We start from the raw sequence: 15,269 nt of genomic DNA on the forward strand, positions 1-15,269 counted from the left end.
GCTTTATGTGGTCCAACCAGATTGGCAATGAATGGCTAAACCAGTTCCTACCTTAAATGTTCAAGTTTGCGTCCCTTGGACTTTAAGGGAGAGAGATGAGGGCTGTACCAGGAGGAATGACCAGGGTGATAGTAATGGTTTTAATGGGGAAAAGGGCAAAGGTGGAGGTGTGGGTACGATTGAGCAGAATGTTGGTCAAAAATGTTGTGTTGAATGGAGGGCCAAAGGCTAGACAGTTGGGAATTTAAAAGTGCCATTGTAAGTAATTTAACAACACATTTTGCAAAGTGACACTAGAGAGAAATCAGCATGAGGGAGAGAGGGAAGGGAGCAGTTGATTGAGGTGAAAGCACAGATGAAGAGAAGGGTCTTTGGGAGCATTTGAAGGGGAAAAGAATGGAAGTAAGAAATATGCTGCAGGGAGGTATTTCAGAAGATGAGAGCATTGTAGCTAAAGGAGGAGCTGCAGAGGAAACCAGGAATAAGAAGAGAGTCAAAGTCAGAGCAGTGAAGAAATCTTGTAGAGACGTGACTGGAGAACATTGTGAAGGACAGAAGGAAAAGACAGAGTAATTAGAAGAGGAGGTAATGGTAATGCTGAGAGTGATGAGAATGCAGGTGAGAATGAGAGTCACAGCATTCAAACCAAACTTAGTACAAGACAGGTGTGAGACACTCCCAGGAGTGACTTTCTCTAGTAATTTGGTGGTGTTAATGTATCTCTGTAATGTTCATTCCTGTTAATTTGACAGGACTATTACATTGAAGTTGTTCTACCTGTGTTCTAGATCGTTTTTGCTTCTGCATCTTCAATCACACTCTCAGATGAGTCCCAACTCCTTGTGTAAGATTCAAATCTTGCTTGTATTATTTGTAACCTCAGTGCTTGTTCTGGCCCTGAGCAGAGACAGCAACCTCAGAAACTGCTATCGAGATTACTAAGCACTGTATTCAATTGCCAAATGACAATATACAGCTTCAAGATAATACTTACAATTGTGGAATATGGTACAGAATGTGGGGGTGATCAAGCTGCTGTTCTGGAAGAGGTGGAGAGTCTATCAGAAAGATTCTTCCTTGTCCACTTGTGTGTAAATTTCAACACTTGGTGGTAAGTTACTCTACTCAGTGCCTTCATGCTTTCCTGTTGACTTTACCTCATTTTTCCTTTTTTTATATTTGGATGCAGGCCTGATTGATATCATTATAAGGAGATAGACTTTTGTTACTCTCCTCTGGCTTCTTACTACAGTATAAAAGTTTTTTCTTCTTTGCCAATTCTGCAGATGTTAACAAAATTCCAACCATTGTGACATTTGTTTTCTGATGTGGCTATCTTTTTTATCTGTAAAGCCCAAACAGTGATTATACTAAGTCATTGTGGTTTTGTATGTTTTGTAATACCATCAGGTTATCTTTTCTTTAGTTCAAGCATTTATTTATTCAAAGAATTTTATAGTGATGAATTCTGGATCCTACATCTGAGGTTACGACTGTAGCTTCACTGCTCTTGATGTTGACGTAAATTTCCAATAATATGTCCAGGATAACAAACAGAATGAACGGAAAAAACATTTATGTTTATTATTTTAGTTACTGCAATTATCCTATGCTTCTGTCTGAACTCCCTCCCATCTTCAATAAGAAACGGAGCATCACTATGTTAGACCACATTTTAGGTTTAAATTATCTAATACGTTTAACAGCTGATGAACATGTGACTAAGTAATTTAATGCCCATCAGTATATTTACAGTAGAAATCCTTTTACCCAACTCATCAATAAACAGTTGCAAACTAAATACTAAGCTATTCTGTAGTAGGGTTTATTTCCTCCTTTTGTATTTTTTCCCAATGCAGGAGCTTTGCTAATATAAACATTTGTCACTTGTCAGTCCCAAACTGACTTGCCAGTTGGAACAGCTATCTCTTCTTTTGGAAAACAATTACCGCGACTTCCAAGATTTAAATGACTGTCAACCACATTCAAAAATAACTGTCATACACATAACTAATCAGTCGTGTATGTTCAAAAGTAGCTTGGCTTCTCCTTCAAGCTTTGTAGACAACTAAAGAAACTTGGAATAGTTGTGTCAGGTTGAGCTTGGGACAATACACTGGGCACAGTATGTTCCTCTATGCCCTATTTCTAACTGGAATTTCCTCCTAATGCTGTGACCCTGATCTATTTTAGTTGGTTAACTGCAGTTTGATATTGCTGGTGGGCACCCAGTACTACTTGTGCTCTTTATTGAGAGCCTGATATTGGGGAGGAGAGGGGAATCTGGTCTTATTGCAGCAGCTTATCGGGGCACGGCAGCCATTTATGTATCTTAACAATTTGACTTGCTCCAGTGTCCCAAGCTGGTGGCTCTTCAGGGGTCCAAGTACCTAGATTTACTAACTCTGCAGTTGAGGTGGCACTGTCTGAAATTTGGCAAAAGGAAAACACAGCTTTGGGCACTTAGGAAAGAAGGTTGATGAAGAACATAAAATTATATAATGATTGCAGCACAGAAGGAGGCCATTCACCCCATCTTGTTCTTGCCGGCACTCTACAAGTGCAACTCCCCTGCCCTTTTCCCATAGCCCTGCAATTTTTTTCTCTTCAGGTGCTTATCCAATTATCTTTTGAAAGCCACAATTGAATCAGCCTCCATCACACTCTCAGGCGATGCATTCCAAATCCTAACCACTTGCTGCGTAAAGAAGTTTTTCCTCATGTTGCTGTTGGAGTTTTTGCCAACCACCTTAAATTGGTGTCTTCTGGTTCTCGACCCTTCCGCCAATGGGAACAGTTTCTCCCTAACTACTCTTTCCAGAACCCTCATTATTTTGAACACTTATAATAACTTTCCTCTCAACCTTCTCGAAGGAGAACAACCCCAGCTTCTCTGATCTATCCACGTAACTGAAGTCTCTCATCCCTGGAGCCATTCATATAACTCTTTTCTGCACCCTCTCTAAAGCCTTCACATCCTTTCTACATTGCGGTGCTCAGAATCCAGTTTGTTAAACATGATTTTTCTTTAACAAATCCTTGGTAGCTTTCCTTAAATACTTCTGTCCTGGATTATCATTTTTAAAAGTTTTCCCAACACCGACGTAAAACTGACTAACCTGTAGTTGCTCAGTTTAAAGCCTGGTTCGGGTGCAAAATTAAAACCCGACCCAGGCCCAAAACCTTTTAATTTTTTTAAATGTCCGACCCGACCTGAAAATACCAAACATATTATTGAAACAGAAAAGATTTGTGGATTAAAATGAAAATAATACGAAACAAAACAGTACAGTCCAGCCCGATCGGACCTGAGCCTGTATGCTGGACATGGAATACAGATCCGACCCGAACCCGACACATAGTCGGGTTTGGTCAGGTTCAGGTCGGGTGGCCAGGCTTTAGCTCAGTTTATCCTTACACTTTTGTTCAAAAAAGGTTGTAACATTTGCTTGGTCCAGGCCCAGTAGAAGGAGACGGCCAGAAACCCTTGCATGACAATTCAATGTGAACAGTAACTCGGGTAAAAGAGGGAGACAAAACTGGCATAATGCTATGTAGGAAACAACTTTCACATTTCCAATGATCCTCTCTTGAACATCGTGTACACGCCACTGAAATATACAGAGGGGACCATAAGATTGTTCACATCCCCTTCTTTTCCCTCTATGTTCCTTTACCCACAGCTGAACCCAAAGGAAAGCAGTTAGAAACTCATCCTAAGTATTTACTTCTTTACTGCATCGATCACCCCAGTTAAGGAGGACCTTTTGACACCCAGGTTGCATTCCTTCTGGCGTGGAAAATCTGAACACTTTCCACTTTCTTCATAATAAAGGATCCTGCTTTGGAGTTTTGCTTTGAATTGTGTATTTCATACCACTAATTCCCTTGAGTATAGAAGATTAAAGGTCATCTAATTGAGGTGCTTAAGACGATTAAAGCATTTGATAGGGTTGGTAGAGAGAAACTATTTCCTTTGGTGGGGAAGTCCAGAACAAAAGTGCATAACCTTAAAATTGGAGCTAGGCTGCTCAGGGGTGATGTCAGGAAGCACTTCACACAAAAGGTCTCTGACTATTCATAGCTTCAGTATCCTATTTAATCTCAAAATGAGCTTTCAATCCCACATTCAGTCCGTCACAAATACTGCTTTTTTTAACATCCTTAACACCTGCCCCTCCAATCCTGCCTTAGTCCATTTGCTGCTGAACATAGGAACATAGGAAGATAGGAATAGGAGTAGGCCATTCAGCCCCTCGAGCCTCTCCCGCCATTCAATGAGATCATGGCTGATCCGTGGCCTAATTCCATATACCTGCCTTTGCCCATATCCCTTAATATCTTTGCTTAACAAAAATCTATCTATCTCAGATTTAAAATTAACAACTGTTCTAGCTTCAACTGCTGTTTGTGGGAGAGAGTTCCAAACCTCTACCACCCTTTGCGTGAAGTGCTTCCGAACATCTCTCCTGAACGGTCTGATCCTAATTTTTAGACTATGCCCCCTAGTTTTAGAATCTCCAACCAGTGGAAATAGTTTATCTTTATCTAGCCTGTCTTTTCCTGTTAATATCTTGAAGACTTTGATCAGATCACCCCTTAACCTTTTAAATTCTAGCAAAAACAGGCTTAATTTGTGTAATCTCTCCTTGTAACTTAACCCCTGTAGTCCAAATATCATTCTTGTCGACGTACATTGCACTCCCTCCAAAGCCAATATATCCTTCCTGAGGCGTGGTGCCCAGAACTGCTCACAGTACACCAAGGGGGGGTCTAACCAGGGTTTTGTACAGCTGCAGCATAACCTCTGTGTCTTTATACTCCAATCCTCTAGATATAAAGGCTAGCATTCCATTGGCCTTTTTGATTACTTTCTGCACTTGCTCGTGGCATTTTAAAGATCTATGCACCTGAACCCCCAAGTCTCTTTGGACATCCACTGTACTTAACCTCTTCCCATTTAGAAATTACCCTGCTGTATCCTTTTTTGGTCCAAAATGGATAATCTCACACTTGCCCACATTAAATCCATCTGCCACAGTTGTGCCCACTCACCTAGTCTGTCAATATCTCTTTGCAATTCTATGCTATCATCTAGACTGTCTACAATGCCGCCTAACTTTGTATCATCAGCAAATTTGGATATATGACTTACTATGCCATCATCCAAGTCGTTAATGAATAATGTGAATAATTGAGGTCCCAACACAGATCCCTGCGGGACACCACTCGTCACATCCTGCCAATCAGAGTGCTTACCCATTATCCCCACTCTCTGTCACCTACCAACCAACTTCCTAACCATGTCAATAATTTGCCCTCAACTCCATGGGCTTCTACCCTAGTTAACAGTCTCTTATGTGGGACATTATCAAATGCCCTCTGGAAGTCCATATAAATAACATCCATAGACATTCCCCTGTCCACTACCTTAGTCACCTCTTCAAAATATTCAATGAGATTTGTCAGGCATGACCTTCCCGTCATGAATCTATGCTGACTGTCCCTGATTAACTGAAAATTTTCTAGGTGTTCAGTCACCCTATCCTTGATTATAGACTCCAACAACTTGCCCACCACAGATGTCAGGCTAACTGGTCTGTAATTTCCTTGGTTCCTCCTTTCACCCTTCTTAAAATGTGGAGTTACATGTGCAACTTTCCAATCCAGAGGGACCAGTCCTGAATCTAGGGAACTCTGAAAGACTATAGTTAGGGCATCTACAATGTGTCCCATACTTCCTTTAACACCCTCGGATGGAAACAGTCAGGTCCTGGGGATTTCTCACTCTTTGGTTCCATTAATTTCCTTGTTACAATTAACGCAAGTAAAATATCAGTATTAAATCCCTGTCCCCTATCGGCTATTAATTTTTTCGGGACTTCCGGCAAGTTATCCTCCTTTTCAACTGTAAATACTGAGGCAAAGTAGTTGTTCAACATGTCTGCCATTTCCTCATTATCAATGACAATATCTCCATTTTCAGCTTTTAGTGGGCCTACATTGCTCTTGACCACCCGCTTTCCCTTTATGCAACTATAAAATCTCTTATTGATTTTGATGTCCCTTGCAAGTTTCCTTTCATAATCTCTTTTAGTAGCTCTTATAAGCTGCTTTGTGACCCTTTGCTGGTCTTTATATCGATCCTATTCGGCCGGATCTGTGCTGTTTTTTGCATTTTTGTAAGCCCTTTCTTTTTGTTTTATGCTATCCCTAATCTCTTTAGTTGTCCATGGCTGTTTTTTCTGTGAAGTGGAGCTTTTTCCTCTCGGGTACATACTCGCTCTGTATTTCGTTAAATGTTTCTTTAAATATTCTCCACTGTTCTTCAGTTGTTTGACCCATGAACAGATCTACCCAGTTTACTGTGGGCAGTCTCTGTCTCATCCCAGTAAAGTCAGCCTTACCCAAGTCTAAAATTCTTGTAGCAGATTCGTTCTTTTCACTTTCAAACGCTACCTTGAATTCGATCATGTTGTGATCATTATTTGATAAATGTTCATGCACAGTTAGGCTACTAATTAAATTTGGCTCATTACTCATAACTAAATTTAATATTGCGTGTCGCCTTGTTACATCTAGGACATATTGCTGTAGGAAACTATCCCAGACACATTCCAGAAATTCACTACCTTTCTGACAGGTGCTAATCTGCCTTTCCCAATCTATGTGTAAGTTAAAATCCCCCATTAATACTACTCTGCCTTTGTTACACACTTGCCTAATTTGTGCATTTATACAATCTAACATCTCAGAACTGCTACCAGGGGGTCTATACGCAACACCTATTACAGTTTTAGATCCTTTTCTGTTCCTCAATTCCACCCATAAGGTCTCCACTGGATGCTTTCCCCTCATTTTATCCTCCCTCACCAATGAGGTGATATTATTTCTAATCAGTAAAGCTACTCCATCCCCTCTGCTATTTTCCCTGTCCCTCCTGTAAACTTTATAACCAGGTATATTTAGTTCCCAGTCCCGGCCATCCTGCAGCCACATCTCCGCAATGGCCACTACATCATAATTTTCCATTTGAATTTGCACCTGCAGCTCATCTAGTTTATTCCTTATACTCCGTGCATTTGTATATAGAACTCTTATTTGGGCTATACCCCCTAATCTGCCCCTCAGCACTGATGCTTTATTCGCCTGCTTATTATTTCTCTCTCCTGGTTTAATCAGTATACTTCTTGCAGTTTGGTAACAATCAGCCTCACCACAAACCTGCACTCCTACCTTATCCTTTAAATTCCTGTTTTTCCATGCAACTGAACCCCCCCTCCCACCCCCCCCCCACCCCCCCAGCTATTTAGTTTAAAGCCCTATTATGCGATTCACCAGGAATCTGGTCCCAGCATGATTCAGGTGGAGCCCATCCCATCGGAACAGCTCCCTCCTTCCCTAGTACTGGTGCCAATGTCCCATGAATTTGAATCCATTTCTCCCACACCAATCTTTGAGCCACGCATTTACCTCTTTCATCTTATTGACCCTTTGCCAATTTGCTCGTGGCTCAGGTAGTAATCCGGAGATTATTACCTTTTTGGTTCTGCTTTTTAATTTAGCCCCTAGCTGCTCATATTCCCTCAGCAGATCCTCTAACCTTGTTCTACCTATATCGTTGGTACCTACGTAGACCACGACAACTGGATCTTCCCCTCCCACTCCAAGTTCCTCTGCAACCCAGATGAGATATCCCGAACCCTGGCACCAGGTAGGCAACAGAGCCTTCGGGACTCTCGATCCTGGCCACAGAGAACAGTGTCTATGCCCCTAACTATACTATCCCCGATTACGACTACATTTCTCTTTTCTCCCCCTACTTGAAAAGCTCCCTGTACCACGGTGCTGTGGTCAGTTTGCTCATCCTCCCTACAGTCCCTGCTCTCGTCTACACAGGGAGCAAGAATCTCGAATCTGTTGGACAAGGACAATGGCTGAGACTCCTGCAGCACTACCTCCTGGGTCCCTCTACCTGCTTCATTCATAGTTACACCCACCTGTCCCTGACCACTGGCTGAATATAAGGTAGTTAATCTAAGGGATGTGACTGACTCCTGAAACACAGCGTCCAGGTAACTCTCCCCTCCCTGATGTGTCGCAGTGTCTGAAGCTCAGACTCCAGCTTATCAACTCTGAGCCGGAGTTCCTCGAGCAGCCAGCACTTGCTACAGACGTGTTCACCAGGAACCACAATGTGATCCACCAGCTCCCACATCATGCAGGTACAACACATCACCTGGCCCTGCATCTCTCTCTTATATAATTAGATTTTAATTTGTTACTTAAATTTCCCACTGGTCTTTAGTTTTTTTAAAAACCGTTTTACTTTATATACTTATAAATTAATTAAGTCTTACACTATGCTGAGTCAGTTAAATTAAATGAAAAACTTACCTGAATGCTGAAATTCTCAATGCTGCCTTTTTCGCCTCTGGACTCTGCTCTCCCTTCTCCCATTTCTGTAAACTTCTGTTCATCCAAAACTCTGCTGCCCATAACCAAATGTACACCAAGTTCTGCTCACCCATCATGCTTGTGCTCACTGGCCAACATTAGCTCCTGGCTGCCTGCACCAACCACCCCCCCCCCCACCCCCCCACCCACACACCAACCTCAGATTTAACAATTTGACCCTTGTGGTTCAAGGCCTCACACTTCTCTATCTCTATAACCTCCTCTAGCCCTACAATGTCTCCTGAACTCTCCATTCCTGTAACTCTAAATTCTTAGGCATAACTGTGGCTCATTATTGGTAGCTATGCATTTAGCCATTTCCCTCCCTAAAATCTTTTTACCTCTCCATCTCTCTTTTTTTAAAAAGACCTTCCTGAAAGCACAGCTTTTTGACCAATCTTTTGGCCACCTCTTCTAATATTGTCCACTTTGTCTCAGCTTGTTTAATTACTCTTCTGCGAAGCGCATTAGGACCTGTTTCGATGTTAAAGTTAAGGCATTACATAAATAAAAGTTGTAGTTAGTGTGTCCTGCATTATGCCAGAAGGACTCTAGGCTGATTTGCTGATATTTACTGCTCCCAAGTGATCCAGTTCACCTGGGTGCAGACCCAGGGAAATGTCCTCTTGCATGCAGTCAAGAAAGAAACCCAGATAGACTTCACGAGTTGGGTAAAAGGAGCTCACTGGCCAGATTATGGTGAGCAGGTCACACCTTGGACATCTGCCATCTGAGGAATAAAGTTGCATCAGCCAATGCTTACAGCAAACACTGGCAAAACATCAAAAGTTAAATTTTCAGCATGCAAGCTGGAATCGAAGTGTCATAATTGGAGATATCCAATATCAAAATACAATGACCATCCAAACCTATGTCATATTTGAAGTACTTGTAACGTTTAATGGATCTCTTATTTCCTTGTTTTTTTTTAGGTAAAGACTGCTTTGGATATTGTAACTGAACGATACAGTACCTTCAGAGATATTGGAAACAGTTCATCCCATGTGGGCCATATTGTCAGGGACCTTTGCATCTTTGAAGAAAAGTCTCGGGTAATTGTTATAATACAGTCTGAATCCTGTTAAAATGTAATTTAGAAATTGTATTTCATGGTCGTTTGACCATTTTTCCATGGGAAGGATTTGGAAGTGAGTTACATTTAAGTGGTCTTCTTTACTAAAGTGTGTTTGCTCAGTTAATATTCTCACTTTAGCTGTGCACTGTAGCCACTGAGATAGTGGTATTTGTTAAATGAATGAACAAGGCATTAAAGCCGTGTTCCACAACCATCAGATACACTAACTAATTCATGATCTCATTTAAAAGGTTATTGCACAAAGTAGGAGCTCATGGTGTAGGGGGTAACATATTAGCATGGGTAGAAGATTGGCTGGCTGGCAGAAAACAGGGAGTATACATAAATGGGTCCTTTTCTGATTGGCAGGATGTAACGAGTGGAGTCCCGCAGGGGTCTGTGCTGGGGCCTCAACTTTTTACAATTTATATCAATAACTTAGATAAGGGAAGCGATGGCATGGTAGCTAAATTAGCAGATGATACAAAGATAGGTAGGAAAGTATGTTGTGAAGGGCTCATAAGGAGGTTGCACGCCAATATAAATAGGTTGAGTGAGTGGGCAAAAATCTGTCTGATGGAGTATAATGTGGGAAAATGTGAAGTTGTTCACTTTGGCAGGAAGAATAAAAAAAGCAGAGTATTACTTAAATGGATAATGACTGCAGAATTCCGAGATGCAGAGGGATCTAGGTGTTCTAGAGCATGAGTCACAAAAGGTTAGTATGCAGGTACAGCAAGTAATAAAAAAGGCTAATGGAATGCTATCCTTTATTATGAGAGGAATTGAAAATAAAAGTAAGCATGTTATGCTTCAGTTATACAGGGCATTGGAATATCCACATCTTGAATACTGTGTGCAATTTTGTTCTCTTTATTTAAGGAAGAATATAAATGCATTGGAGGCGGTTCAGAGGAGGTTTACTAGATTGATACCTGGAATGAGTGGGTTGGCTTATGAGGAAAGGTTGGACAGACTGGGCTTGTTTTCACTGGCGTTTGGAAGAGTTAGGGGAGAATTGTTTGAAGTTGAGGTGTTGAAAGTGATTAAAGGTGTTGATAGAATTGATAGAATGATCTTGACAAGGTGGATGTGGAATGGATGCTTCCTCTTGTGGGTAAGTCCAGAACTAGGGGGCACTGTTTTAAAATTAGGGGTTGCCCTTTTAGGACCGAGGCGAGGAGAAATTTTTCTGAGGGTTGTGCATCTTTGGAATTTTCTACCTCAGAAGGTGGTGGAGGCGGGGTCATTGCATATTTTTAAGGCGGAGATAAATAGATAGATAGATAGATAGATAGATTCTTGTTAGGCAAGAGAATCAAAGATTATTGGGGGTAGATGGCAGTGTAGAATTGGAGATCGAAATAGATCAGCCATGATCTTGTTAAATGGCAGAGCAGGCTCGACAGGTTGAATGGCCTACTTCTGCTCCTGGCTCCTTTGATCGTATGCTCAGGCATTTCCATCAAATATTGGGAAAGGTAGATAAGCAAAACCCAAGATAGGGTTGTCTGCTGAGAATCCAAAGAGCAGGGAGCTGCCTAATTGATAAACCACTGTTTGTTTGTGAGAAAAAGTGAGGAGTGGCCTCCCACCTTATTTCTTGTCAAAAGGGCACAGGTCAATCAATCTTCTGAGAGAAAGGCAAGAAAGGACTAGGCAGTTTATTGCAAGGCTAGTGCCATTCAAGTCTGCTTCAATGCTGGAATGACAAAAGCAAGTATTAGTGAGCCTGCTAGCCAAGGGAAGGGTATTTATTATTTTCCTGTTTGTAAAAAGGGAATTGAATGCTCCCTTGTTCTGGATTCTCCTACCAAAGGAAATAGTTTCTTTCTATCTATTCTATCAACACCTTTAATCACTTTCAATACCTCAATTAGATTATTCATTCATCTCCATATTCAAGAGAATACAAGCCTAGTCTATGCAACATGTCCTCAATTTAACCCTTTTCACCCAGTATCACTCTGGTGAATCTGTGTTGCACCCCCTCCAAGGCTAATCTATCCCTCCTGAGATGCAGTACTCAGAACTAAATGCAGTACTCCAGGTGGGGTCTCGCATAACTTCCAGCCCCCTTGAGATAAAGGCTAATATTCTGTTAGCTGCCTTAATTATATTTTGTATCTATCCAGTAGTGTTTTGCACTTTCTGTACTTGTGCCCTTAAATCTTTGTGCTTATCCAGTTCCTAGCTTCACCATTTGTAAAGTTCTCTAATTGATCTTTCTTGTGTCCAAAGTGGTTGATCTCACACTTCCCCCACATAGAACTCCATCTGCCACAGTTTTGCCCGCCTGTCCAATCAAAGTCCCTTTACAATTTTCTACTCTTTTCTACACTATTTATTGTGCTATCTAACTTAGTATCATCAGCAAACTTGGATATATGGCTGTCTATTTGTAAATGACTTGGATGAAGGAATATAGTGAGAAGTTGAGGCCCTGGCCCAATCCCTGGAGGATACCACTAGTCACATCTTGCCAATTTGATTCCATGCCTATTATCCTGACTCTCTGTCTCCGAACCAATTTCCTATTTAAGACAATAGGTTGCTTTGGTTTCCATGCACTGTAATTTTTGTTAACAGTCTCTTATGTGGAACCTTATCAAATGCCTTCTGGAAGTTCATACAGATAACATCCATAGACACTCCCTTATCAACCATGTTAGTTAACTCCTCAAAATATTCAAAACAGGTTAATTAGACATAACTTACCATTTACAAATCCATGCTGGCTCTCTCTGATCAGTTCATATTTGTCCAAATGCTTAAATCACTCTGTCCCTGATAACAGATTCTAGCAGCTTCACCACAACAGATGTTAGGCTAAGTTTCTTATTTATTTCTCTCACCCTTCTTAAATAATCGAGAGATATTGGCAATTTTCCAATCCAATGGGACAATTTCTGAATTGAGAGTGTTTTGGAAAATCATAACTAACACATTTCTTTTAAAACCCTGGGGACAAGCCATCAGGTCCTGGAGACTTGACTATCCTTACTCTTACTAGTCTCTCCATCACTTTTTTTTTGCTCGTATTGAATCTAGTTAGTTCCTCTTAATTTTTTTTTTCTTGTATCTGTAGTATTTCAACCACTTCTTACATGGTGAAAACTGATAAAGTAAATATTTAGTAAGTCTGCCATTTTCTGATTTCCAATTACAAAATCACTTGCGTTTGCCATTAAGGGACCCACATTACTCTTAGCCACCCTCTTTCTCTTAATATATTTGTGAGAACCTTTAGTGTTGTCTTTGACATCAGTCGCAAGGTTACTTGTTTGAAGGCCATGGGTTCAAGCTGCACTGCACAGACTTGAGCACATAATCTGGACTGGCACTCCAGTGCAGTTCTAAGGGAATGCTGCATTGTTGGAGGTGCTGTCTTGCAGCTGAGAGGTTAAACAGAGAATATGTCTGCCTTCTCAGGTGGATGTAAAGATTCCATGGCACTTTTTTTTTAGGCAGGAACTGGGGAGCATAAATTGGGAACAGATGTTCTCAGGGAAATGCACGACAGAAATGTGGAGGTTGTTTAGGGAGCACTTGCTGCGACTGCTGGATAGGTTTGTCCCGATGAGGCAGGGAAGGGATGGTAGGGTGAAGGAACCTTGGATGACAAGAGATGTGGAACAGCTAGTCAAGAGGAAGAAGGAAGCTTACTTAAGGTTGAGGAAGCAAGGATCAGACAGGGCTCTAGAGGGTTACAAGGTAGCCATGAAGGAACTGAAGAATGGACTTAGGAGAGCTAGAAGAGGACATGAAAAAGTCTTGGCGGGTAGGATTAAGGAAAATCCCAAGGCGTTCTACACTTATGTGAGGAACAAGAGGATGGCCAGAGTGAGGGTAGGGCCCATCAGGGATAGTGGAGGGAACTTGCGCCAGGAGTCGGAGGAGGTAGGGGAGGTCCTTAATGAATACTTTGCTTCAGTATTCACTAGTGAGAGGGACCTGGTCGTTTGTGAGGACAGTGTGGAACAGGCTGATATGCTCGAACAGGTTGAGGTTAAGAGGGAGGATGTGCTGGAAATTTTGAATGATATGAGGACAGATAAGTCCCCGGGGCCAGACGGGATATACCCAAGGATATTGCGGGAAGCGAAGGAAGAGATTGCTGCACCTTTGGCGATGATCTTTGCGTCTTCACTGTCCACTGGAGTAGTACCGGATGATTGGAGGGTGGCAAATGTTGTTCCCTTGTTCAAGAAAGGGAATAGGGATAACCCTGGGAATTATAGACCAGTCAGTCTTACGTCGGTACTGGGCAAATTATTGGAGAGGATTCTGAGAGACAAGATTTATGATTATTTGGAAAAGCATCGTTTGATTAGAGATAGTCAACATGGCTTTGTGAGGGGCAGGTCATGCCTCACAAGCCTTATTGAATTCTTTGAAGATGTGATAAAACACATTGATGAAGGAAGAGCAGTGGATGTGGTGTATATGGATTTTAGCAAGGCGTTTGATAAGGTTCCCCATGGTAGGCTCATTCAGAAAGTAAGGAGGCATGGGATTCAGGGAAAGTTGGCTGTCTGGATACAAAATTGGCTGGCCCATAGAAGTCAGAGGGTGGTAGTAGATGGAAAGTATTAAGCATGGAGCTCGGTGACCAGTGGTGTTCCACAAGGATCTGTTCTGGGACCTCTGCGGTTTGTGATTTTTATAAATGACTTGGATGAGGAAGTGGAAGGCTGGGTTAGCAAGTTTGCCGATGACACAAAGGTTGCTGGAGTTGTGGATAGTGTGGAAGGCTGTTGTAGGTTGCAACGGGACATTGACAGGATGCAGAACTGGGCTGAGAAGTGGCAGATGGAGTTCAACCTGGAAAAGTGTGAAGTGATTCATTTTGGAAGGTCGAATTTGAATGCGGAATACAGGCTTAAAGACAGGATTCCTGGTAATGTGGAGGAACAGAGGGATCTTTGGGTCCATGTCCATAGATCGCTCAAAGTTGCCATCCAAGTTGATAGGGTTGTTAAGAAGGCGTACGGTGTGTTGGCTTTCATTAACGGGGATTGAGTTTAAGAGCCGCGAGGTTATGCTGCAGCTGTATAAGGCCCTGGTTAGACCACACTTGGAATATTGTGTTCAGTTCTGGTCGCCTCATTTTCGGAAGGATGTGGAAGCTTTAGAGAGGGTGCAGAGGAGATTTACCAGGATGCTGCCAGGACTGGAGGGCATGTCCTACGAAGAAAGATTGAGGGAGCTAGGGCTTTTCTCATTGGAGCGAAGAAGGATGAGAGGTGACTTGATAGAGGGGCACAAGATGATGAGAGGCATAGATAGAGTGGATAGCCAGAGACTTTTTCCCAGGGTGGAAAGGGCTATCACCAGGGGGCATAATTTTAAGGTGATTGGAGGAAGGTTTCGGGGAGATGTCAGAGGTAGGTTCTTTACACAGAGAGTGGTGGGTGCGTGGAATGCGCTGCCAGCGGTGGTGGTAGAAGCAGATCCATTAGGGGCATTTAAGCGACTCTTGGATAGGTACATGGATGATAGTAGAATGAAGGGTAGGTAGTTAGTTTGATCTTAGAGTAGGTTAAAGGTTCGGCACAACATCGTTGGCCGAAGGGCTTGTACTGTGCTGTACAGTTCTATGTTCTAGCAGAGAAGTTCTCCTCAGTGTCCTGGTCAATATTTTTCTCTCAACTAACACTTGAAACAGATTATATGGTCATTATCTGATTGCTGTATGTGGAATCATGCTTTATGCAAAATTAGCTACTGCATTTCC

The 15,269-nt window shown here is 42.0% G+C and overlaps 1 protein-coding gene across 6 annotated transcripts in view; it reads left to right on the forward strand.

The window, feature by feature from the left end:
* The window catches only part of mcf2la (mcf.2 cell line derived transforming sequence-like a), a 418,987-nt gene that overhangs the window by 149,305 nt on the left and 254,413 nt on the right, over positions 1 to 15,269 (forward strand). For all 6 annotated transcript variants that reach the window (XM_068040155.1, XM_068040156.1, XM_068040153.1 and 3 more), the window contains one exon: positions 9,390 to 9,509. In XM_068040155.1, coding sequence (XP_067896256.1) covers positions 9,390 to 9,509 — 120 coding nt within the window. The remainder of the gene's footprint in view (positions 1 to 9,389; positions 9,510 to 15,269) is intronic.

The sequence above is a fragment of the Heterodontus francisci genome, chromosome 10 (assembly GCF_036365525.1).
Source record: "Heterodontus francisci isolate sHetFra1 chromosome 10, sHetFra1.hap1, whole genome shotgun sequence".
Classification (NCBI taxonomy): Eukaryota; Metazoa; Chordata; class Chondrichthyes; order Heterodontiformes; family Heterodontidae; genus Heterodontus; species Heterodontus francisci.